This window comes from Struthio camelus, chromosome 2 (genome assembly GCF_040807025.1).
Source record: "Struthio camelus isolate bStrCam1 chromosome 2, bStrCam1.hap1, whole genome shotgun sequence".
NCBI classification, from domain to species: domain Eukaryota; kingdom Metazoa; phylum Chordata; class Aves; order Struthioniformes; family Struthionidae; genus Struthio; species Struthio camelus.
In genome coordinates this window covers 165144796-165172035 of record NC_090943.1, presented here as the reverse complement: position 1 = coordinate 165172035, position 27240 = coordinate 165144796, and the positions used below count along the sequence as shown (strand labels likewise).

The window sequence follows — 27240 nt, the reverse complement described above, 5'->3', positions numbered from 1 at the left end:
GACGTACTGGAAAGCAGCTCTGGAGAGAAGGCCCTGGGAGTGCTGGTGGACAACAAGTTGAGCATGAGCCAGCAGTGTGCCCTTGTGGCCAAGAAGGCCAATGGTATGCTGGGGTGCGTTAGGCAGAGTGTTGCCAGCAGGTGGAGGAGGGAGGTGATCCTGCCCTTCTTCTCAGCCCTGGGGAGGCCTCCCCTGGAGTACTGTGTCCAGTACTGGGCTCCCCAGGACAAGAGAGACATGACACTCCTGGAGCGAGTCCAGCGGAGGGCTCCAAAGATGATTACAGGGCTGGAGCACCTCTCCTCTGAAGAAAGACTGCAAGAGCTGGGCCTGTTGAGTCTGGAGAAGAGAAGACTGAGGGGAGATCTCATCAACGTGTACAAGTATCTGCAGGGGGAGTGTCAAGAGGATGAGGCCAGCCTCTTCTCCGTGGTGCCCAGTGACAGGACAAGAGGCAATGGGCAGAAACTGAACCACAGGAAGTTCCATCTGAACCTGAGAAAAAACTTCTTCACTGTGAGGGTGACAGAGCATTGGAACAGGTTGCCCAGAGGGGTGGTGGAGTCTCCTTCGCTGGAGATCTTCAAAACCCGTCTGGATGTGATCCTGGGCAATATGCTCTAGGTGACCCTGCTTGAGCAGGGAGGTTGGACTAGATGATCTCCAGAGGTCCCTTCCAACCTAAACGATTCTGTGATTCTGTGAAGCACACTTGGGTGGAAACAGTGCTTTCCAAATGACCAAAGAGGATTTGGATGAATTCAAGTTAAGCATTGGGAAGTCTGGAATTAGGCATATAGGCATCCCTGTAGCAGCACATGAGACTTTTCAAGAAAGTAATCAGAACTCCCATTGGCCATATATAAAATAAGAAAAATGAGTTGATTGCATGTTATTTTGTCTGCAAGTAGTTCAGCATGATTATAGATTAGCCTACGTGAATCGCAGAGGTCCCTGAGCTGACTTGGTGTGTGCTCATTTAAGGTGTGGCTGGACTTTGCATCCAGGGCCAGCTGAAGTCGAATCTGTTAGCCTCTTGCAGATGTTGTGGAGTCAAAGCTAATAAACGTCTCCAGATCCAGGGCTCTTTACTGGAGCCTGCTGTGATCTAGTATGGCCAGTATGAAGCTGAAGCTGACTAGCCTACCTGGATCCAAGCTAAGCCCTGCAGTCCCATTCAGACTCTCTCTTTATACCTTACTTTCTAATGCACTGATTTATCAGTTCAAGCGCCACGTAACGTGAATGTGCTAAATTAGCACGCTCTGCCTGAGTAACCAAGACTTTCTCAAATCTTGGGAGCTCAGCACCAAAGTACCGAAGTGACTGGTGCAGGGGCCGATTTAAATCTGGCAGATCTGAGCTCAGTGCAGAGCCACAAAATTGGTATGTCCACGCTTTCCTTCTCAGTATCTATATTATGTTGGATAGACATGCCCACTGTTACTGTGGATAATGGAAAGCTGACTGCATTGGCTAATGTTTTAATTAGCCCTTTTTACAATGATACTTATCACCTGACATAGTTTAATATTAAATAGGAAAATACAGGCCATACCCGAGCTGCATTTAGGGAAGGAAAAATCCCTTTAAAATGTCTGAACTGTTGTGATCTTTGTTTGAAATAAAATATGATAGGTAGAGCCGTCCCTTATCCTACAACTGCCACTAGATAGTGCTAGACCCATATTTTAAACAATTTTCTTCACCTTGAGCTCAGACCAGCTCCCACCTTGTCTCTCTCGTTCCCAAGCCTCTTTATTTGCAGACCACTCTACAACAGTGTGGTTGGTGGGGGGCTTGTCATATGTCAGGGAATGTGTCTCATGCAACAGTTTGTGAAGTGGAAAGGCTGCTGTGCTATACTGTAGTCAGGAGGTACGTCTTCCAGCAAGCATAGAAATTTAAGCTCAAGAGCTGTGCCTATAAAGCTTTTGTGCTGCATCAGCCGGGGGGGGAATGTGAGGCCTCTCTGACTGATGTAATCTGTGAGCTAGCAGTACGCTCTGTGTATCCTTGCACGTTGTCATTGGTCTGCACTGGTCCGTTGACTGCTGAATTATTAGTGTGTGCTGTGCCTGTGGTCCAGAGATAGCAGTCAACTCTGGAGCCCTGTCATGCTAAATGAATCCATTTAAATACTTTTGGGCAATTGAGTGGATATCGACATCCTTCTAAAAGTAATTTTTAGTCCTCTTCCTTCTCTGAAGAACTAACGATATAAAAAGGGTGTAACATGAATGAGCATGAAATATTTGTTGAAATAGTTGTACGAATTATTTAATTAACTTTATCTGAACAAAAAAAAAAGTGTATCAATATGCACACATAGTGGGTTTTCAACCAAATGCTTCTTTGAGCAATTGTTTTTACATCTATACAGTATAAATTTTTTGATTCAGGAAAATGTATTCTCTTAAATACTGGGTTACAAAAGAAGTAAGATTAAAAAAACCTGCACAATGATTTTATGTCCTTATTTTTAATTGATATATCGCAGACAAATAGAACTTATCAACAAAATACCAGATTTATTAGATGTATTTCCATGATACTAAAGAAATACTACATCTAGGATATGCCTCGGCATTAGTTATACAAAAACACTTTTAATATGTAGAGGAGAATTCATGCATAGCTTTTTTTCCTATGTACCCTCTCTTTGCAGGAGGAAATTCTTTATTCTTACAACACATTTAATTACAAGCCAAATAAATGTGAAGGAATCTGGCCCTGATGGTATAAACTATCAAGTACCGCAGTGGCATGAATGCAGTTGTTTTTTAAATTGCAAATGGAAAAGAATGAAGATGAAAGGAAAAAAAAATTGATAATTTTTAAAGGAATTGAATTTTAACAGGACACATCAAAAATTAATTTAAGCTGAGACCATTTCATATTTATCATTAAAATGCTATTCCTAGAGCTTCCCATGCCTTCCTTTTTTAATGTCATTCTGTGTGCCCTCTCTCTCTTCTCTTCCATTTCTGCTCATCAAGTAGAAAATATGATATTAAACAATGCTCCTTTCTTTTCTAGTTTTTTCGTAGGGGTTAAATTCTGACCCCATGAAGTCAGTGGGACGAAAATCTCCTTTAGGCTTTCGAAGGGTAGTATTTCAAACCAAATCCGGTCTTGTATTCTGGTCCCAGCACCCGGAATTATCTGCCTTTTTGTCCACTGAAAAGGATTTAGTTTGATATTTAGTCAGACTGATTTTAGTCCGATTTAGTATGACATTTGTTAATAGTCCTGAGACATTAGAGGAATCAACCTTCAAAGGTCCCTGCTAAGCAGGTATACCAGCCTGCTGTCATGGATCAAGGATCTAAGCCATGGAAAGGAGGTGAGGTTTCAGACTTTTGTCTGTAATGCTGCTTATTTTCACTGCGATATCTGAAATATTAAATCAACTCGAGGAGAAACTTAGAAATAAATGTGTTTAGCTTTAAGAAGAGGAGGCTGAGGGAGCAATCTTACTGCCATCTTCAACTATCTAATGGGAGATTAGGGAGAAGACAGAGCCAGACTCTTCTTGAAACTGTAGACTGAAGGAATAAGAGACAAGGGACATGACTTGGAGCAAGGAGGTTCTGCTTAGGTGGTCAAACGCTGGAATGGGCCAACTAAGAGAGGTTGTGGAATCTCCATCCTGGGATACGTTCAAAACAGGATTGATTATGACCCTAGATCTCAGTTAAAAATTAGTCCTGCATGGAGCAGGGGTTGGGCAGATGACCTCTAGAGGTCCTTTCCAATCCAGTTTATTTTGTGAGTTTGTGGGTTTTTTTTTTTTTGTTTGTTTGTTTTTGTCTTCAAAGATTCGGATTATCAGGCATCCTGATGATCATAGCTATGATGGAAGTGAATGAAGTCTTCAGATCCTTTACATTGCTGGAGTTCTGACAGAAAGTCTTGGATAAAGTCTTCTAAAATATAGAAGAAAACAATTGCTGTATTAGTTTACTGAGAAAGTTCATAGTCGGAAAATTATTTATAAACCAGTGGCACACCCAAGACTTGATTTCCCCCCTTCCTCTAACAGGCAGAGACACTGAGTATCCAGATCAGTAGGGAAAGGAAAGAACATCCAAAAAACCCTAAAACAAAAGATCCTAATTTAATAGTGCTGTGCTCTTTTCTCAGGTAATATTTGAGTAGCAGGAGAGGAAGTAAATCTTTTTAAAAAGTAGAAATGAATCAGAACCTAGCTCTTCCATGTTAGTTACATAACCTAGAACAAATTCCCTTATGTCTTTCTGGTTTTCATTACATTTTACTTTTCCCTTAGAGGTTTCAATGAGTACCATTTCTGAGATTCTTGGCAGAAGAGTTCAGCTGAAAGGACTTATTGGAAAACGAGCTGTGAAATGTCCTTATTGTGATTTTTATTTTATGAAGAATGGATCAGATCTTCAACGTCACATTTGGGCTCATGAAGGTAAAGCTATAACCTTTCATATATAATCATCACTCTCTCATTCCATACAAGCTTCACTGACAGAAAAAGGAATTAAAATGTATTACTATACCTGAATCAAAAACTTCAAATTTAAGCTACAGTAGAGGTTAATTAATTAGTTTAACAGATTCTAGGTCATATATGGAACTGCATGTTCACAGCATGAGTAAACAGTTGAAGGGTTAAGTAGAAATTAATTAGCTTCTACTTCCTTTTTTTCCCCTAAAAAAGTCATTCATTAATATCCTGAAAGTACTATATAATAAATGTGAGCAAGGAGTGAATTAAAGTCGTACTGAGACACTTAAAACCAGGAACTTGCTGTAACTGCTCATAAATAACGGCTACTTCTTTCGTATTTCTCTGAAAATATTTGGTATAAAAATCTATCACTAAAACAAATGAAATCCTGTTGTTTTGTTGCATGCTAATAATTTATGTATGGGTATTTTAATTAAATCACGCTAAGCATGGTGAGTAGCTGAAATGGGGATAAACAGTGATGAAAAACCCTGAAGACAATGTTGATCATGCATTTGACTTTCTAGACGGAAATTCCAGTAATTTAGCAATGCACAGGTTAATCTTTCAGACTGAAAATGCTGCCCAGTAAAATTTTATGTCTACCCAACTTGTCAGTTTTTATTACAGGTGAGAGACAGCTGTTATGATCTTTAGTCAGTTAATAATCTATGGGTCAATTTGCCTCTGGCCTTTAAGCATGATTCTGGATGCTTTACCTGTTTCTCTGCATAAAGGGGATAATGGGCTTTGGTACTCCCAAACTGATATTTTGGTTCCTAAGTGTTTGTGCTTGTCCAGATACTTCAGACATTTCTGCTGCTACTGTAGATTGTTTTCAAAGCCTCAACTATGCTCTTACCTGCCTGTATACTATAATAGTTGTCTTTGCCAATAGCTTTTACTCCATTAAGAAACTTTGGTAATGCTAATTATAGCCTTAGAACAATTGGTTTTGTATTTTGTAGATCAAGTTTGTTTATGCTGCGGAGAAAGCTTGGTACACACCTAATCTAACTAGCAGGAGAGAGTGAGATGAATAGAAGTTGATTCCGAAATAAAAGTTACAGCCTGTTTAAAGTAGGCTACAATTCCTTGCTTGTAAATCTACTTTTAAGGCCATGAATATCAGCCTAAAACTGCCAGAGCCACATGACACAAACTGTTGCAGTACTCTGCTAATTCAGATTTATTCAGCTTTTCCTTGAAGGGTTTATTTGGTCTTGCAGACCTGCTAGACCAGGTAGTTTCCATCTCCCTCTTTATTACACGTTTTGACTGGTTTGAAAGAAATGAAATCCTAAGTGCTCATGCTCTCTCAAGGAAAAAAATGTATACTACTGAGTGATCTGTTAGCAAAACTGACGCTAATTAATATTAAACCACAACTTTACACATTTAACTTGTGCTTACATATGAAATACATCACGAACCAGTCCTCCTAAAATATGTTTTCACATTGCAGTAGATAGAGTGATAGCTGGTTTGTATACCAGTTACATTGATTTATGCAGACTGGGTTCCATTTTTAAATGATTAACGGACATATCAAGACCAAAATATGAATATTCACTTGGTTAAATTCAGTACGTGGGTTCACTAGAGAAATATTTTAATTCCAAAAGCAGGGCCCCAAATCTCTTAGTAAGTTAAAAGATGTTGTCAAAAACTCATTATCATTTAATTAGTAGGTATAGATTAAGTTTCTTAAATTTAAACATCCAAACTTGAAAATTTTGACCTTGTTGCTTATGTTGCTCACACAGTCTTAAATTTCTTTTAAGTGAATGTCCACCCCGTCATCAAAATGTATAGTTTGTTCATTTTGTAGTGTTTTTTTTTCTTTTTAGGTGTTAAGCCCTTCAAATGTTCTCTTTGTGAATATGCCACTCGCAGCAAGAGTAACTTGAAAGCCCATATGAATCGTCACAGCACTGAGAAAACGCATCTTTGTGATATGTGTGGGAAAAAGTTCAAATCAAAAGGCACTTTGAAGAGTCATAAACTCCTTCATACTGCTGATGGTAAGGGTGTGTTTTTTTTGAATCTGGGCTTGCATTAGGGCAATAAATATTGTCTGTACTATAGGACATAATGCACAACTTTCCTTTGAACACTGAGACAGCTTATAAATTTTATTTATTCGCTTCTGTTTGTGTAACAACTGAAAACTACAGAATTAATTTCTGTGGAAGAAAGACAGCTGTCTCTGGAATACTTGATTTTTCTGAAATTTTTAGTTAACTTCATGTCCCTGTATGTTCTTAGAGAACTGTTGATCTCAATGGGAGTTTGAAAATCAGAATGGTTCTTTGATCATTCGCGTACTACTTTCTTCTATGAGAATATTTTTGGAGGTGCCAAATCCAGTAGCCCAACAGAGGCAAGGCTGCTGCAGCTCGGTCTCCCCACATCCCATCATTGGCAAGGCTGAACCTGTATTCTCCATAGACACACACGCACCCTGCGCATAGACACACACAAAAAACATGCACACACACAAACATATACACGGGGCTGGCCGTGCATATTAGCACAGAGAGAAAGCACAGCACTCGCACAAACACAGACAGTACGAATGACGTGACTCGGTTTCCCTTTTGACTCAACAAGACGAAAGCTCATTAGCGGAAAATATATAGAGATATGCAGTTTGGACTCTTCCAGTAGTTGGCTGTAGACACTCAGTATCTGGATCCATTGGTCTCCCCAGTTGCTACACATGCACGAATGGATCAGTCCGGTATGGCCTTCCCAGTAGCCAACCTTCAGGCACCCTGGTCTCTCCAGGATCTGACCCAGACTTATGTCCTCTCCAATTCCTGGCTCCCAAACCTAGTATCTTGCTTGTCAGCTAGTACAGCTTGGAGTTTGCTATCAAATTATGCTTACCTGTGTGTGCACCCGTGCAATATGTGCACAGTCCAGTCTTTCCAGTTGCTGGCAACTCGGACACATGGGTTGCTATAACCCATCGCGCCTTCTGCAGTTGCTGGCACTGAGATTTCCTTACACGCTCCTGCACACAGAATAGAGAGCCCCTTTACCGAGGAAAACAGCTGGAAATGGAGTTCATTAAGGAGACAGGACAGACTGTGCTGATGAGGCGCAGGGCATGGCCAGACAAGCGCACAGAGCAGCAACCTGCTTTCATGCAGTCAGCCCTTTTTATGCCATTCCCCTTCTATTTTCCTGTGCTTGTTCCTCTCCAAACCACCTTGATTCCTTCCTCCTTTCTCTGCCTTTAGTCCTTTCCCTAAACACCCCGTAGTAAGTCTTGCGCAGTTCTGAAGTGCCTTGTCCCAGCATGCTGTAATGAGTCGCATGCCCCTGTAGGCAGTACCCCTTCAGGCTGCAGGGTGTTCTCTTGCCTCATGACTGTGGAGGTCTCTCCAGGACAGTAGGCTGTTATGCTCAAAATGTTTATGGGCAAAGCAGAAACACACCTTTTTTTTTTTTTTTTTTTTTTTAAACCAATTAGTATAATTGAAATTTTAACTCTCTAATCCAAGAATCAGTATTTGTCCCAATGTAATTATAGAAAACGAAGGAATATAGGAGATTGTTATATTCCTACTTCTTGGTTTGTACCCCTCTTCCTGGCATAATGTTCATCCCCCTACACTTCTCTGGATCCAAGGGTGGTGATTTCATTCTTGTGGGGGCATGTTACGGTGGGTTGTCAGCATCTGAAGTCTTTGGCCAAGAGAAATATGATGATATTGGTTTCTTCTTCATTCTAGGATCCGCTTGGGATCCTTTTAATATGTTAACAACCTTTTACACCTTGCTCTTTCTTCACGGGTCTGCAGCTCCATGTTATGTCTGAATTTACTGTACCTTTTACATACGCTCGATTCTGTTTCTTTGTCCTCTTTGTTACCTCTAAAACGAGTTTTGTCCAGCTTCAGGTTAACATTTCTTTAACTGGCCGTGTGTGAGTTTTTTATAGCCGTGGAGTCTCCAGTGCCAAGCCTGTGCCCCATCTCTTATCGTCCCATGCCTGTACTCCTCTACACCACATCTTAACTGTCTCTGCTTCTCAAGGCCTCTGCTATCACACCAGGCCTGTATTTTTCTATACTGCGTCATAATGTTAGAATCATAAATATGACTGTACCATTCAAAGATAAACAAAATTAAAGCAAATTAGCCATAGCCACCTGACCACTTAGAGAAATTGCTGTTGCAGCTGAAGCTAAGTCGGTGCTATAGCGGCCCTGGGAGTAGCTGACCGAGGGTGCTCGCTTTGCTCTGATCATGCGACGGGGGGTGCTACGCATGTCACTGTGGCTCTGGGCTCCTTACTGAGGTTAGGCTTTGGTCACGTAACCTAAACAAGTATCTTCTGGAGTTGCATTTGCCTTTACTCGGTGGGGTGCAGTATTTCTGTGGTGATGACAGGAGGTGCAAAACCAGAAAAAAGTGAAACAATAATGTCTTTTTCAATTTCAGAATTTGAGGTACAACAATACTTTTATTCCTCTGTCATTATCAAATTAGGGTAAATGATTTAGCAGGATGAGTTTACTGACCTTCATTATAACTTAGTAGCTTGATCTATTTGTTACTAATGCAGCCTTGTGAAACCTAATTCCATTCTTTACTGAGCACTTCGCTGAAATTCTTGTTTTTGGAAAAAAAAAAAAAAAACCTGCACATTAGCATTGTCCTTTCACACGAAGCACATGCTGTCTGTCACATCTTTAGGATCTATGTGAAGTGAAGATTTTGTGTTTCAGTTATATTTATTTATTTATATATTTCATTACGGGAGGAGTTGTTTGTTTGTGCATTGGTATGAAGTGTGTGTTAGAAGGTATATAGTTACTGCTGTATTAACAAGGTTAACAGTAAATCATTGCTTATTGAAAACGTACTTTTCAATATTTTCCAATAACTTGGTCAATAACAAGCTGGGTTACACGTCCATCTAAATTATGCGTTCAGGAATTGATGATTTCACTGATCAAATACTATCTTCAGCTGATCCCTCTTTTTTTTTTTTCCTTTGAATTAAAAAAACTTGGAGCATGGTCAGACTGTAAAGAAAAAAATAATGTCGTTCTATGGTGCCCTAAAAAAGTCCCCTCGTAAGGTTTCATTTCAAAACCTGCATTTTTGTTTCCACAAGCCAGCGTGTCCAAATAATGCAATTTGGCAATGAAAGTTGTATTTGTTTTATTCTGTTTTGGTTTTTTCCTATGAGTGAGTACTACTGCTTGAACAAAATAGGTATGCATGTAACTAATTATTGCAGTTCAACTGAGGCTGCTTTGAAAATTTAGCACTGTTAAGAATAGCAGTATAGTACTGCAGGAGTTAGTCTTGTCTGGATTTGTTTTCAGAGGTGTGGAGTTGGTTTTAAATATTCTTTGCATGCAGGAATCCTATACTGTTAACATTTACAAGGTTGAAGCCTTGACTCTAGAGGCAACGTTATTACCAGGAACCTTTTCTATCTGGTTTCAGATTGTCATCATCATCTGTACTATGCGAAGTGACTGCAGCTTTCTTATTGATGCACTTCCCTTCTTGATTGATATAAATAAATCTAAGACTTAGGCTCTCTTGTCTTGCCCTTTGCACTTTTGAAAGTGTTCCAGGAAATGCCTCGTACCTTTGGAAAATTTGTTTTGCCATGGGCCTCATTGGGAACAGGATTCCACAATCTGTGGAGTCTTCAGCCAGTTTCCTCACTAGGTCTAGCTCAGTAGATTCTTCATGTATTTCAAACACTTGTAGAAGATAAGATCACATTTGTCACCAGAAGTGTACTGTACAATTTGTCAAGGGACTTTCAGCCTTTTGAATGGGGATGGTTTCTCTTTGCCCAGTGTCTTATTTCTATAGTGACAGCACTTTAGTAGTTCTTGCTAGCACACATCTAGTATTCTTCGGTAATTTCACAAATAAATGAATTTAAAAGATGCTTCAGCTGTTTCTGAGTCTTGTCTTCCTGACTTGTGAATCTAGGCAATTTTTGTTCAAATATCAGCCCTGCAAGGTCAGTCTAACCAGTGGAATATAAAGTAGTTTTCTGTCTGCTTTATTTCTCTCAACAGTGACATGACAGAAAATAATTCAGTAGTCCAGTCTTATTACTGTTTGTGATAAGAAATAAACCAGAGAAACTGATTGTCATTATTTTAATTAGATATCAAAAAAATTGTCTGAATATCTTAGCTCTGTTTCATGGGAACTTTCACACTCAATATAAACACTTATAACTTTTTTGATCAAGATGCAAAATCTAAAGAAACCCTATTGGTTTCGTGACAATGAATGCAGCATATTCTGTGTTCTGCCTCTTCTTCCTTCTTTTCAGTTCTTTTGACCGTTTTTTCAACGCATGCTTATTCCAGTTTGAACAAACACAATTTGCCAGCCATGAGCATTTGATACAGGGATGCAGTATTTCAGTATTTCATACGGTCTGTAATTTGGTGGGGGTTAGCAAGACTGATAGTAGACTATTCCTCCAGAGGAAATGGGAGAAAACGAGGATGAAAACCAGGGAATAAAGGAAAGAGTGTTATTTTAAATCATAAGGGGAAAAAAAAGATTGGAAGAGAAAATGTTCAGAGGGAAAAGTAGAAAAGTAAGGGAAACCTACAGAGTAGGAATACATTTTAGAGCTTTACTTTTTGGAAAGCCACAAACAGTAACAGATGTTTCCTGAAAACGTCAAAGAGAATTCAGTCCTGTTAGAGAATTCCAAAATACATCGTGACAAAATCTGACCATCTTGCTTCACTTTAAGAAGGACTTAGACTAATGATTTCAGGGCCAAAAGCAGACTCTTACGATCACGGAGACTGATCTTTTGCAGAATACAGGCCATAACTTAATCTAATAATTGTGCATCGAATTTCTGCTGGATTGGAGGAAGGCTTGAGCAGGGTTAACTTAAAGACTTCAACTGACAGGCAGTCCATCTGATTTCTAAGTAAACTGTCTTTGTCATTAATCATTCCCTCTGTTAATTCTAGCCTGAATGTTCTGAGCTTCACCTCTCGTTCGGTGAAATTCCAGTTCTTGTTCTGCGGTTGTGCTGTTGCTATTTCGGGCTGGATGCTTAGTACCTTCAGCGTTCAGGCTTGTCTAGGAGGCTTACAGATACATAAAGAAACTTAAGTATACGGCGAATGCAACGTAATACTGTTATCTTGTTTGTAGAACTTAAAGTAGCACCTTTTCTTTGGAGAACAATCTTGAACTGCAGAGCAATACTTTTTTTCATAGTTTTAAGATGCTCTTCACAAAACACTGTGTAAATTGCATTGACTCTATTTATTGTGTTATATTGCATAGAAGACGTAGTTATGACTCAGGCTTTCACTCTACAAAGTGCTTGACAAACATGGACTGTCTCAAATCTTTCAGTGACTTTTTAGCTTGATATCTGAAGACTCAATGTTAATGCAAGCATGTGTCCATTGTCTTTAGCCGTCTTCCTATCCACTATATAATTTTTTGAATCTACTTAAAGAGATAAGTTACTTTAACTCCATACATTTTCAGAAAAATTTGTGCCCTCTTAAAATACAGGAATACAAGTTAGCACCCTCTGAGATCAGGCAAGACAGATCTGGGCCATTATCCTTTATCTCTGGTAGCAGCCAACTTGCAAGTCAGTGTATATAAGGAATAAACTAGTCTCAGTATGTGCTATCTTTTGCTTTAGGGGACTATCATGGGAGACTGAGGGTTACTGTAGAGATTTAGGTGAGAAAGGACAAAAATTCATAACGAATAAGCCAAACAGGTGTCATTCAGTCTGCTGCTGGTGGAACAAAGTGTGCCCATGGTTTTCAAAGCTGTGTAAGCAAAATAAAATATTGGAAAAACAAGGCATCTGTATTTGCCATGCAAATTTATTTTGTTTTATGACATAATTTATTTCTCCATGTACTCAGGGTTAAGCCTATGTAAAAATCTCTTTTAAAGTAATTTGAGTCCCTGCTGGAAGAGTAATGCTAGATGAGAATAAATAAATCTTATTCTTGTCATAAGAATAATACATCATACCCAACCAGAAATAAATCAAATAAACTTAAAAAAAAAAAAAAAGTTAAGTGTGTTTGAACCATAATAATTAGGTGCTTGAGACAGAAGCAGGTTGAACACATGTGAACATGACCAAACATCTGTCTTTTAAGGATTTACAAATGTGCTTTATGAATAACGAAGTAATTCTGCCTGATTTCCTTCTTCCATTTAGGCTATACTGTAATAATTACTTTTCTCTTTCCCCAAGTGACTATTCCAGGAGTATCTCTGCTAATTAATGCTTATAATTTAAAGATGACACTTGAAACCCCTTTTTTCTTCTTTATTCCACTTAGCTCTATTTTACCAAAATTTTGCAGAGCAGGTGCCAAACTCACAGTTCAGTTGTTCGTTGTTCATTGTTACCCTTTTGGAAATCTTCTTTGTGAAGAAATCGTAAGTAGTTTTCTGAACTTAAATAGAAGAAGAAAAGATTCCGTTTTTATTCCCATTTCAGGAAAACAATTTAAATGTACGGTGTGTGACTATACAGCTGCCCAAAAACCACAGCTCCTACGTCATATGGAGCAGCATGTCTCTTTCAAGGTAAGAAAGCAAATAAATCATGATTAATGATAACTCGTTTAGAAATACATGGAGCTTCAGACAACGGTTTTAAAACTGATAAATGTTCCTTTCTGGTGACAATTATGAGATCTTAATGTTTTAATATATAGGGAATTTTGAGTTTACATTCAGACTTTGAGATAGTACGTGATAGAATAGCAGTATACTAGAACTATTTTGTTCATAGATGATTTATATTTAGTATCTTTCCTTGCCTACAAAATTATATTTTGCAATATAAAACAAATATTAGTGTTTTGTCTGACTGCCAGTCCTTGAGAGAACTACCCTAATATGTGTTTCAAAGTGTCTTAGGGAAGTTAGAAGTTGAATCCATACATCACTGTTCATTTCCCATCTTAATTTTCAGTGCGAGTTTGCTAGTCTAATGTGCTATAGATGAGTTCATTTATACATGAACAAAATTGGAGAGAATTAATTCTAAAATTCTCTGGTTATCTAAAAATTGTTTTGGAAAGAGTTTTGAAGCTTGTTAATGTTTCTGTGAAGTGTTTAGATTAGAAATAGGTTTTATATTAATAAACTGTAGTTTGGTTTTATTCCTGAATTTCACATTGATTCTCAGCATGATAGTTCGTGATATAATGAGTTGTGAAATGTTATATTCAGGAAATAGAAATGATACAAGTTTCTATTCTAGAAGAATTCAATATTTCATATATATAGAAAAATAACACTTTATCTTGGCAATGAACATATTTCTTACTGAAGATGTCTTTTTTTTTTTTTATGTGCAACATCTTTCGTTGTCTAACAAATTATTTCGCTTCTGCAAAGAGTACAGTTTAACCATTCTTAATAAGAACTAATGCTGTGTACATCCCTAAAGCAGAAAGGAAGACACTCTTTGGATTTACAATTTAAATTTTGGAAGACAGACAAATAAAAAGAAAATTAAGCAAGTCTTACAGGTCAGTCAAAGTGAGTTCAAAACCAATCTGTTAATAGTGCATTGCCTCCTTATGTAGTACCTATGTAGCTCTGACGTAGAATTTGTAGGAGAAGCAAATAAAGCAGAAGGCAAGACAAAGGATGATGCGGCTGGAAAGGTGGACAGCTACAGAAAGATATATGAAGTAGCAGAATAGATGTGGATAACCAGCGATGAACTGAATTAATGGTTAGGAAGACTGTTGGGTCATAGTACAAGAAGCTGAAAGGCAGTGGAGTCTAATTAGTTTAGAAGAGATTCAGAAGAAGCTAAATATGACAAGGGAGGAGTAGATTAAAGTAAACTGATATAAAATGATTTTAAAGCATTTTAAAGATTAACTTGTTGTGGTGTATACTTGCTGTTTACTAATGCTTGTCAGGTTGTTGAAGTGCTATTTTTACGTGTCTGCAATAAGCTTTTTTGACCAGCTTAAACAATGTATGTTTATGCTGGATCTTTCTTTCTCTTTTCTGCGTCTCTAGAGTCAAATGTATTTTTCAAGTCTCTTTTGAAAAGAGCGTTTCTAATTGACATACGCTTTATCATTTACTGTATTTTCAAGAACATTAGGATTGACATTTCACAGAAAAAAGTGCCACTCAGATGTATCGATCATTCATTCCTCCATACTTAGAAGCATTGTACTTGCTTGCAGAATGGCATGAAAATCTATGTTTGCATAGAATATGTTTGCATATTCTTTTTAACTAGTATCAAATTCTAGTGCTGAGTATTTTTGACTGAATTATTGCAATATCAGTGTTGGGCAGTTTGATAATCGTAAGATACCTCCAGATAATTTGCATTGTCAAGAATATAGTCATTCAAATTTTTAACCAATTTTTCTGGATATTATATATGTACTGTTTCTGCAAGCATGTTTAAAGATCTCTATAACTGTAAAGTATCCAACAGCCAAGGTGTTCTCTTTTCAAAAAATGTTCGAGTTGTCATCTGTGCTCATTTATGCCTCTGTTTCAGGGACATATCAGTTACACAGTGCTATAATCCAAGTGTCTACCAGCATCTGTCCACTTGTAGTCTATTTCTTCTGTTGTTTTTGTGGATCTTTTTAGTCAGCGTGTAGAGAACAAAAAGCTTTATAAAAACTAGAAAAAACAACAATTTTCCAAATTCAAACAACTGGAAAAGACACATTGTTAAAAGTTATTTTTGATATTGCATTTTTAACTTCACTGTGACTGTACCAGAATTTGTATTGACATGGATCTATAAGCAGCCAGCGTGTACTTGTCAGTCAGTCTGACCTTGTTGCAATCTCTGATATAATGAAGTTTGTGTTTATAGATTTGTTTGAATGCGTTTCCATAGTAAGTAACTCTGATGTCAGACTGGTATTATGTCCTGATGAATAAGTAGGGGAACACAGGCATGTACAGAAAAGGCTGTTTGAGAGTGAGAATGTGGGACAACCCTTCCACTGCTGTTCATACTAGCTCAGCTCCATCCAAGTTTGCATTGTGGACAGTGGTAATGTAATAAAGCTGCTGTTGCGCCACTGTCATGCAGTTTACTCAAGACAATCGATAGGGATATTAAAAAAAGCAGCTCTTTGTCAACGGAGATTCTAAATTTGCAGACACTGGTGAAACTGTAAGAGTAATGGATATATTCTTCTTCATGTTTATTCTGTACATTAGCATAGTGCTCAGGCATTCTCTTTGCGCAGAGCGGTAAGTATTGTGGCATTAACTCTATAAAGCTAGATTTAAAAAAAAAATCAATGTGTGTCTTCATCCCCTCCAAATTTACAATCTTACTATCTTGATGCCAGACAGCGTATACTACGTGCAAGTATAATGAGAGCTTGTACAAGAACACAGCACTGCGTCCAAAAGAATTGTGGATTATTTTCTTCAAAATGATAGTTTCAGCTGGAGAAACGGAGAGTATTCCTTTTTGAAAAATAGAATGGCTGAATATTAGGGCATTCTCTGGGACCGTAAGGTTACAACAACCTGAATAGCATTTGTCTGCCTTATTTTTGCTGCTTGGAGCCTGAAAGAAGATAATGAGAAACAACTTTAAGGGCAGGATCAGGTCAATGTATTCTAACTGGAGATGTTTCCCTGCTTTAAGTCCAGCTTATTCATAAATGCTGCTGTACCAACTGTTTTCTTTTGACCGGATGGGTCCCGTTGCAATGTGTGGGGCATTTTGCATCCCATTCTGAGGTACTTGACTTCTCCCCAAGAATTTCCATCAATGTCTGCGTTCCATTTCTGGACCCTAATGCTTCTGTCTAGCTTCGTATACCTTTTGCATATCTCAGTCAAAAGGTTGTTCTCCAAGGCTGTCTTTGGGCACAAGGGCTTGTTTTTTTTCAGCTTTTTTCTTTGGCAGTTTCTGTCCCCATCAGTTGATGGGAAACGTATGTTATAAAATAATTTTTAATAAAAATTCCACTATATCTCTTCTAGGAGTTTTCCCTTTGAGTGTGTTTGTATGTTGATCTGCTGCTGCAAAAGTGGATGTGTTCCCTTTCTCTGAGCTGCAGACATGTTTCTCAGCCTTCTATTGCGTTGGAACTGGTGCTTATCTAACCATTTCCAGGTGTTAAGCCAGCAAAAAAATGAGTCACTATATTTTGTAGTGTTACTTTTTTGCTAGGTCGGTTCCCAAAACTAGGCCACCAAGTGGTTAGAACACAAGTGCCAGTGAAAGAGTAGTAGTTGGGAGTATGTTGAAGAGGGAAGGGAAGGGAAGGGATCAACCCTGTCAGTTGGAGGTACCTATTAAATTAGATTGGCTATGCTGTCATATTGTATCCTCACTTATTTTAACTCCCCCTTTTCAGACCAAAGTTGCTTAGCATATAGCAGCTGAGAACCAGATCATTTACTTTTAATAAATTTACTTGTAGTAAAAAGCCTTTGAATGGTCACACATGCGATCGTCAGTTATGAAAACACACAGTTCATGCAGTGGTGAAAAGTAGGTAGTGATTTAATCATCTTGAGAATACTTATGTCTTGCACATAGTAAAAAGTACCGAATTCTGGGTAAGATTTAGTTATAACTTCTCTTTATATAGCATTTTGCAAGGTCTCCTTGGAAGATGTGTAAACCAAGAATGAGCATGGTTTCTCTGGATCAAAATATTGCAGCTCAAACCTGTCTCCTGAGGAAGCCAGGACACCTATGTTATGTTCTAATGTTCTCCTTTTTGTTTCTAGCCTTTCCGTTGTGCGCATTGCCATTATTCCTGCAATATATCTGGTTCCCTGAAGAGGCATTACAACAGAAAGCATCCTAATGAAGAGTATGTTAATATAGGTTCTGGGGAACCTGCAGCAGAAGCACTTATCCAACAAGGTATACTTCCACCATATCGGACTTTGTTTTTCTTTTTTTTATATTTATTTCTCTGAAGGAGACTTGAGGTAAAGGTGAACTTTTGTGGCATACGTTTTCCTCAGTCTATTCAATGTTATGTGAAAATCACTGTTTCTTTTTAGTGATTCTGAAATGGCCACCTTTTACATATCATACAGCGTCTTTTGTTCTTGAATTTATAGGGGCGGGTAAACTGAAGTTTTGATTGCCCTGCCTATACCATCCATTAAGTTACGTACATTTATCATTTTCACTCGCTTGTCTCCTTTCATAAGTAAAGGATCAATCTCTCTTGAAATGTATGATTTACTGTTCACTTTCTATGACAGTTTTGTAAGGTAGAACTAACAGGAAAGAGACGGAACGCTAAATGGCACCAAATTATTCCCCCACTAGACAAATGGAGGTAAAAAGAGTACAGGTAAAATCATTTACAAATAAAAACAGGGTAAGTTTTATGTTCTGGGGTTTTAGATGCACATTGTGAATGCTTGTTTCAGTTTAAGAGTAAGCAGTAAAGTTTTGCGTGTTTCTGGTAATAAGTTTAAGCGTAACCTAATTACATGTTTAGGTATATATTACTCAAAGCATTCTTTGGAGATTTTCAGGCACATAGGCTGCACTGAAGTTCCCAGTGCTTGGTACCCGTCCGTAGGAGCCAAACATTGGACTTGATGCTACGTTCCTTCTTAATGACTGAAATCAAGTGTGCAGCTTTTAAAAAAAGGATGTAAGCTGCCTCTACTTCTTGCTGCAAATAGGTGGATAAAAATGATGTATAGCCTTCGTTTAACAATCAGCTCTGCATTCTTGATCTAAAATAAAATAGTCTGTGCTACTTTAATCGGTTGATTTGCCAATTTCAGTGCAGAAGCCTAAGATAACAAAATAATCCTGGTGACAACACTTGGAGAGAAAGGCAACGAGGTTTTCAGGGAGCATCCAAGATTCAAATAAATTAAATACAAGAGCCAACAGGATGGCAAAGGAAAGCGCAAATTAGATTGTAATAGTTTTCAACACATATAGTAGCAATAAAGTTATCTTCCTGGCTGTTATTGATTTCGTTCACAAATTTCATCCCAGCTGAAGTTCTATATCCTTCTGAAAAGATGGTCAGTGCTACTAGTTGCTTGGTTTCTGATATTTCTCCTCACGGGTATCACAAACTAACTCATTCCTTACAGGGCAGCTCAGTGTCTGAATGCTAGCAAAGGAGACATGTACGAGTTGTCTCTTTCCCAAAAGTAGTATTGCTATTGTACACTGGGTAGGTAAATCAAAGCAAACAACTGACTGTGCAATACCTTATTGAATATAAAATGTATTTAGAGATTCGAGAAGCACAAAGCTCATGCAGTTCTACTGTCTAGTGTGCGGAAGTGCAGAAGAGGAGAAAGGCAGTTTACATATTACATTGCATTGTGTTGCAAGTGTTTTGTTGGTTGGTCAAGCTGAGTTTCTTTCTTTGTTTTTGATAATAGAAGGTATTTTCCCAATTTTTGAATAGAAACTACAGGCCTTTTAAAAAAAATTGTTTTGGGAGGTGGGAGGGTTAGAGAAGAGTAGAGAGCAGAATAATGCTATGGTAACAGATAATGAAGAGAACATAATTCTTCCAAATGCACATTATTTCTAAGAGCATTTCCAAATTATTCACCTAATAAAGAGCCTTTATCTATCAAGGGCACTAATCCTTGTTAAAATAATACTGAAACTCCATCACAAAGACATTCAGATTAAAAGCTGAGACTCTTCCTTTAAATTTGCACTACAGTGGACAGCAGCACAATGGCAATAAGGATAAAACTTTCAGCCTGTGTTATTTTTAATGGGACATTTCTGGGTTACCTTTTGTCAAAAAAACTCAAGTAGTTAAAAAAACTAGATCTTTGTCTATAAATTTCTGAACAGAAACGTGTAGTACAATTTTATAACTATTCTTACAGATAGTGAAGGCTATCAGAAAGACTGCAGTTGTTTCCAAGAGATAATAGTTGGGCTATACTCAGAAGTCGCTGTCCTGCAGTAGTGTCGGTGAAAGCAGAACTCTGCAGCATTGGGGAACTTTGCGTAATTTACAGAATATCTGAACAGTGTACGATTTTTTTTCTCCATAGATGCTCTTTAGAATAAATTCCTGAGATTGAATTCTGCTGAGGTGAAATTAAGGATCATATTTATAATGTTTTCAGGAAATAGTTTAAATCAGATGGTATTTAAGTTTTCCTTCCCCTTGGGGAGCCAGATAACTGCTCTTCTGAAAGTAACTCTTTTCCAGTGAAACAAACAAACAAACAAAAGTAGTTGTGGAGAGTGCAAGAAGAGTAGTCTGATACTGAAGATATTGTAGTGAGATTAAAGCGAACCTTTCAATTTTAACTGTGATAGACATGCTTTCATCCCCAACCTCACATCCTTCTTTCCCTTCCCATCTTGACACAGCATTTATATGTCGCGTGCTTGCACTGCAGTGTTGTTCCAGCTTTCCAGATGTTCATGTGCTGTGTGGGATTTTAGAGCAGTAAAGAGGCTTGATATGCTTCTAGCAACTACCACCTATGTGCCTCTTAGCAGGACCTTGTCATGAAGAAAGCCATGTTAGAAGGTGCACTTTTCCCCCGTCTGCTCTGTGGCCCATCACGTGGAATATCACACGTTGGCTCAAAATAAAAATGGGAGGCCTGCAGATTTCTTATCATACTATGGGCAGGTCAGTTTTCCTGACTGGAGAAAGAGTGGTGCTTGTGCGATTTACATCTGGAGTTGCTAAAATTGAGTACTATTGAAGTAAATAGAAATTCTCCTGAATTTGGAATCGTAACATAGCGTGTATCTGGGTTACATTACAAACAGATCAGCGTGGACATGTTATGCAGGATGACAAGGTGTACGTTTCTGAGCTGGTTGGGTCAGCAGTTGCAGCTTGCTGCCTGACTAGCCTCCATGAAGTTTCAGTTTACCATATTCATAGATTTGAAAGCAATTTTTAAAAATTACTCATGCATTTGTATGAGGGAGAAAACTCTTCAGAGCTGTTATTAAACAAATCCTTCAAAATTAAAGGACTACAGACAGGTATGAAAGTGGGGAGATGACTAGCAAATGAAAGGGTTTGGGGAAAAGAAAAAAAAGAGATAAGGGAAGCTAACAAAGATTAAAGTCTTAACAGTATGTTTGTCCTGTCATATAGCGCTTGTTCTTACTTACCCACTGAGCTGAGGGTGAGTTGCTTCACACTTGCTCATGTGTTTTTTTTTTTTTTTTTTTCTCTCTGTGCTCTTCACTTGTTTATGGCTGCATTGTAGACATTGCAAATACCTTTACTGGAAATATTTGTATGAATATAAACTAGGAGACTCTACTCAAGATTCCTAGAAGTGCTTATAGAATAAAAGAGAAAGCATGCTAATGTGAGCCACTGCATTTGTCAGGGATGGACAGCAGTATTTCATTTATGGACTTATAATATAATCAAATATATTTTGATCAGCCAAGACCAAAACAAATCCTTTTTATAGAACGCTGTGATATGATATTTATTCATTACTATTTTAAAATAATAAAGGTAAATGAATGCACTGAAAATGCAATGTAATCTTCACAGGGGACAAGAGTATCATGTATACGTTATCCTGCAATTTGTTTTTGTTTGTTTGTTTGTTTTGCGAGACTCGGCCCTCTTGCTCATTTTATAGCTTCCTTTTTTAGCGTAATTTGCCTTGTGGTGCTGGGCAAGTCTCATCTCATTTTTCTATAAATTATTTATTTTCTCTTAATTTTCCCTAACATCCATTGTTTTGTTTATGTATTTCTGCACTCTCTGGAAAAGGGCTTTTATATCTGTGTTTGTGCAGCAACTTGTACAGTGCATATCTGCTTTGGGGCCTCTATGCTATGTTAGACTGTTATCATCACATGTTTTACTTTAGTGTAAGATAATAGTTAAGTGTAAGATAATTGAGATGTTAGGCGAGTAAAGGAGGTTTGGAGAGCCCAGAGTGGTGCCATGTTGGAAAAGGGTTGTGGAACTGTTATTTTTGTACATTGTTTTGTTTCAGATGTCAGTTTTGGTATTAAAAGCAGGTAAGGTTGGAGAAGGTTATCGACTTTCTCTGTATGTTGCCCATTTATTTAATGAATTGAATAGAAATTAATTTTCCTGAGCTTTAGCATCAATTCACTGACCCAGAGTTTTACATTATCAGTTTAAATCTGTGCTTCCATTTGTTGTTCTTTAATTAAAGTCACACTGACAAAAGTTGCAGCTTTAATTAATCTGATGTATTGTTATAATACTTTCAATATCAAAGTAATACGGGAAGGTCTTTTCTCTTAAACTTTTTTCTTCTAATATTGAAGAATGAGGTGGAATGAATATTTCATTTCATTTCATGTAACATATAATATCCTTGTCCTAATCTGAACCAAGGTATTCTGCTGTTGTGAACTGTTGCATGTTAAGTCCATTAATAGGGAAACTATTTCAGCTTTGTATAAAGACAGTGTTGAGCATCTGCTGTAATAGTGATGTTTGATGAAGGCTTATAATAGGTTGAGAGGAAGGCAGAGCAAAGCGAGGGAATCTTAGAGGAATAGTAAGTGTCAGTGAAAGAGCATAGCAACTAAATATAGTTATTCTGTTTTATCAAAATAAAAAGTTCAATTTCTTTCCACCTGTAGTACCATATGGTAGGTTTCCATTCCTGTAGAACTAAATACTTTCTCTAATCACCTCATTCATGAAACACTGTGTGCAATCAGAACTTAGCTTATAACCAGCTTATGAGAGCAGGTTTGAAGCATTTGAACATGATGGGCAAGAGTCATCATTTGACATAACAGGTAGACAGCCATCTGGTGGCATAAGGCCTTTCCATAACAATTATATTTGTTATAGTGAGTTCTGGTCACCTAATGCAATTATTTATCACATGCAGATTATCTCTGTTCTGCTTTAGTCACTGGGGGGAAAAAAAAGACAAATACTTATTTGCATAATTACATGCAACTGAGATCTGACATTTGACCAAATGACTTTCATCAGAAAAAGAAGTAAAAGCTGTTTAATCTAGTGTAGAAAATTGGAAGCGTATGATTTCATTATACTCAGGTTTTTTTGCTTGTGATGCTGCAAACTCAGACAGTAAATGTTATGCCAAATTCCTGGTATGTATCATTTTGTAGATAGAAAGAAAACTTTACAATTGTGTATGTTAAAATAAGTGGTAGAAGCTCTCAAAAGCAAAGATAGTTGGATGAAAATGGCATTAAATTACTAACTCTTCCTGATTTACTTTGATAATTTGTCAGAAAAATTAACAATTGTTTGTTTGAAAGTTGAGAAAGAGAGAACAGCTGTCTTAAAGGAGTTAAATGTTTTTTTTAATGATTGAAGTTTGTCCCTACTGTGCTTGGTAAATATTAAGATCTCAGTATTGTTTGCAAGCAGTTAATATCTGAGTATTTTTTTATAAGCACTTACATAAGAAAATACCAGCACTCCCTGAAAGAGTATAGCGCGCTATGGTCTTGCATAGTATTGTGAAGGCCGACATACCAGGGCCTCGTAAGACAATAGGGAATTAATATTTAAATCTTTAGCTTGCCAGAGGCCTCAATCTTGTAGAATTTTGGAGTATGCATCCAATTTATATTTGAAGCTGCAATGATATATAGTGGGAGAGGTATTAAAAATAGTTTTTTGGGAACTCTTTCTGATTTGAAATAGTATTTAGAGGGGGGAAAGTACTAGTGTATCATTTAATACATGTGCTGAACTTTGTTTATGGTGGGCCTAAAGCAAATCATCATTCACAGACCTGAAAGAAATGTCACTCTAAAACTGTAACTAGTCTCCTGCTGCTGCTTAGCTTGAACCAGAGTCACGACTGTGGGAATGGTTCTGCACAAGCTGAAGCATCTTCTACATTTCTAGCAAAGAAACAAGGCGGGAGCTGGTCAGACTTAGTATAATGTTATTCTGTGGAGAAACGTTTCCCCCTCTGCCAGGCAAGCCACTTGGAGAATGGCTTTTATGAGCAGAGCAAGCACAAGTTCTTGCCCACTGGATGCCTTGTTATTCTCTACTTTGCAGTTTATGTTCTCTCTCTCTGTCTCTCTCTGTCTCTGTCTCTCTCTCTTTCTCAACTTCTAGCTCCACAGAAACAAAACTTTTCGTGTGGACCTAATTACAGAAATGGGGCAGTAGCTGAAACTAATGCAGATAGTTGTCCATTCCTGCTCTTTCTTTCCCTCCCTCTAAACACCTTTCTCTAGAAGTTCCCAAGGGAGACGTGTAGAAGCAAGGAAAGATGGGAATAGCCTTTCTGCAACTTTGCATCGAGCACAGTGAGGTATGCAGGCAGAGAAGCAGGATTGCTGTGGTTTCCCCAACATACAAATTGTTCCTGACTCCTATTACCGTCATCCAAAATTGTATTTTAGAGATTGTAAGAGTTCAGCTACTTTGTTTTCTCCTTTTTTTTGTGTTGGATATTTGGACAAGGCAAAGTATTTTGAATTATAGTTGTGTGGTTTGACAGAAATGTGGTCAAATTAAATAGATCCTTATTGCCTTGAAAAATATATAAAAAATAATTCAGGGAGCTTATTTGTGTTTCCTTTTAGGTGGCATTAAGTGTCCTGTTTGCAGCTTTGTGTATGGTACAAAATGGGAGTTCAACAGACATCTTAAGAACAAGCATGGTCTGAAGCTAGTGGAACACGATGGAGAGACAAAGTGGGAGGTAAACCAAAGTTGCCATGACTTTGGCACTAAGATTTTTTAAATTTCTAGAGATAAAATTAAGAATATAGAATAAGAAATCTTTGAAAATATGTTTTGGACTTTTTATAAGATTAGAAGGGCATATGACCTTTTATGTCCATTTTGAATGCATGCAGTGCTATGACTGTTAAGCTTAACTGCTTAAATATCTGATAGGATTAACAAGGTTGTAGACGCTTGCTTTGCTGCATTTTAGGGCTCTAGCATTAGATCTAGAAAACTGAATTGACCAGGTGAAACATGATAACATAGTGAGTAACTTTTCTGTCATTTATTCTGTTTCCAGCTCCAGTCTTAAGTATGTAGCAGTTACAGCATCACTGATTCAGATCAGACCTAAAAAAAATTAAGTTAGACCAAAGAAACTGGGTTATAAAACAAAAACAGCAACATGAAATTTCTGTTTGGCATAGAGTGGGACAGCTACCTTGAGGGATGTCATCCTTTCAAGCTTCCCCCTGTTGTCATGTGGGTGGCAATTCCTCTTAAAATGAAAACTGTTACTATTATATAACCAAGCTGACTGTAGGTGCAGAAGCTGTTGCAAAACTACAAAACTATCTAGAAACTTTTTAAAAAAAAAAAAAAAAAAAGGGACAGCAAGCTTATTGATGAATCTTTTCAACTGCCCGAGTGGGCCATTATTGTTTCCCAGTAAGAGTAAAAAGCTAGAAGTCAACTGCAGTTGACTGACCTCCCCAGTTTGAGACCTATTCTGCTAAATTTCAGGCATTTCTAGCCCTAGGCATAGCCCTAGTGCATGATTTGGAAGAGCTGTTGTTCAGTTCTTGTTCAACAGTTTTTGAGTATCCACTGATATGATGTGAAATCCTTGCAAGCTATCTGTCTAAGGACTATATGGACAGTTATTTAAAGAAGGAAGGGCAAGTATTTAAAAACCTAACAATTCTTTGAAATCTGGTGTCCACATGTGTTTCACAAACTTCTCCTCTACTCTTGCAGTAGATCCCCAGACCTGGTAAAATAAGGACATCCAGGATACAATAATGTCTCTGCTGTGGAAATGGCTATAAGGAAAATACAAATAAAAAAAAAAAAAACTCATCAAAGCAGGAATACGTGTTGACAGCTTGTCTTGAAAAAAACACAGTTACAGAAGATTTTTTTTTCTAAAACAAAATGCCATTTTTAAACTTCAGACACATTTTACCAGATCTGCAAGGGTTAGTGTTCTTCTGGTTAATTTTAATCAGAAGATCTTTACTAGAACCTGGTACAAGAGAAGTCAGTTGTTAGTTACAAAATAACTGTTTGACAAAAGTGAAATCAAAGTAACGTAGCATTTTAAAACAGCTCTTGAAGTAGAGTCTAGGTGTGTAAATCTATATGGTGATACCACAACTCCAATAAAATCAATAGAAATGCTCATTTTGAATTCTGTTTCATCTATTATTTCTATATTTCTTGTTACAATATTTGTCATCCAACATTTATTCCTTTAAACCCAGAACTTTCATTGGTCTCTAATTTGCTAAAGGGGAAATGAGATTATCCATGTGTTGACTGGGTTCTATTTTTAAGTTAACTGCTGAAGTTTCTGAAGAATCATCCACTCAGTATCTCCATATAACAGAGGCTGGAGAAGATGTTCAGGGCACTCAAGCTGCAGTAGCTGCGTTACAGAACCTTAGATATACTTCTGAGAATGGTAAGTTACCCTTTTTTTTGAAGGTTGGGGGTGAAACACAAGCTGCATCTTCTTTTCATAAATTTCTGATTCTTTTGAGTACACTGGGAAATACATGGTCTGCTGTGAAAATATTAAAAATGATGAGATTTGTTATCCAGAACTTATTTCTGGAAGTTTATATTCTTCTTTGAAGATAAATAAGAAGAAATGGCCATTGCATATGAATTTCTGTATGCGAACAACATTACTATTTATCACACCCTGTTTTGGACTTTATCATTAGGTGGGTGGAATTTTCTGAATGTATTATTAAATATATTGTGAAATCAGCTGTCTTGGCAGAGTAGATGGTGCGTATGCAATGGCAATTCTCCAGGCTATTTTTCTTTCTGCTTTAGTCAACCAACCTGTAGAAGTGACATAGTGGAACAGCTCATTTACCTTGTTCCTAAGACAATACTAACAAGCCTAATTCTAATGATACACCAAATAGAAACTAAGTCAGTTAGTATCACATTGACCAAGAACAAGAGAGGCATTAAGTAGTGTTTTTTAAGTGGGAGATAACAAAGTCTGGAAGAAAGCAAGAAATATTGAGATTTCTAAAAGTGTTAAAACATCAGAGTGTGGAATAGGTTTTTTATGTTTGACTTTTTCAAATATATATATGTGTGTGTGTGTGTATATTATATATATATATATGTAAATGCTATTAGAAGATCACATGTTGCCATTGTTGTGATCTTTGTAGTAAAATAGGCATGATTATGCAATATACTGTACATAATTTCAGTTTTAAGCACGAGACTCTAATTTGCAAAGTGAAATGATTTGCTTTGGTACATCCAAGTTCAGGATACTTCTCTGGCAACTTCCTCTGGTAAGAGATGGCAAACAGTAATATTTTATGTAAGGGTAGTTACATAGGAAAAAAATACAGCAAACAAATTAACACAAGAAATTGTATTTCACGTAGATAACAAAGTATAAACTACTTCCTGTTTGAAATGTAATCATCTGAGACAGATTCCCTTCACTGTAACAACTTCAGTGGGGTTAAGAGATGAGCGCTAGTCTATTGCCTGGCTCTTTTCTACCTCTTTCCTCGCTTCAGCCGTGATTGCAGCAGATATAAGGCAGCTTTAACGCAGCCCTGGCAGTTCCCGTCCCTTCCTGACATACCTCTTGTGCTGGCACTGGGCGTGTGGGAGCGGCTGGCCACACGAGGGGAATTCCTCTTCCTCCTTATCACAAAACATTCTCCATTGGCTGGTTGGCCTCCGAATCTTTCCTTTTCACACTACTGGAGAAATGAGGACATGGCGTTATGGTTTTTTGTAAATTTATTTTTCCTTTGGCAAGACTATACGCATCAAGAAGATTAC

At 37.6% G+C, this 27240-nt stretch overlaps 1 protein-coding gene across 12 annotated transcripts in view; it reads left to right on the top strand.

Moving 5' to 3' along the window:
- The window catches only part of ZFAT (zinc finger and AT-hook domain containing), a 147669-nt gene that overhangs the window by 108500 nt on the left and 11929 nt on the right, over positions 1-27240 (top strand). For 10 of the 12 annotated variants that reach the window (XM_068933371.1, XM_068933374.1, XM_068933372.1 and 7 more), the window contains 6 exons: positions 4292-4441; positions 6334-6507; positions 12993-13081; positions 17255-17393; positions 24045-24163; positions 25747-25873. In XM_068933371.1, the coding sequence (XP_068789472.1) occupies positions 4292-4441; positions 6334-6507; positions 12993-13081; positions 17255-17393; positions 24045-24163; positions 25747-25873 (798 nt within the window). Of the gene's footprint in view, positions 1-4291; positions 4442-6333; positions 6508-12992; positions 13082-13900; positions 14035-17254; positions 17394-24044; positions 24164-25746; positions 25874-27240 lie in introns of those variants that run through there. The other 2 variants (XR_011139341.1, XM_068933380.1) reach the window with 2 other exon arrangements.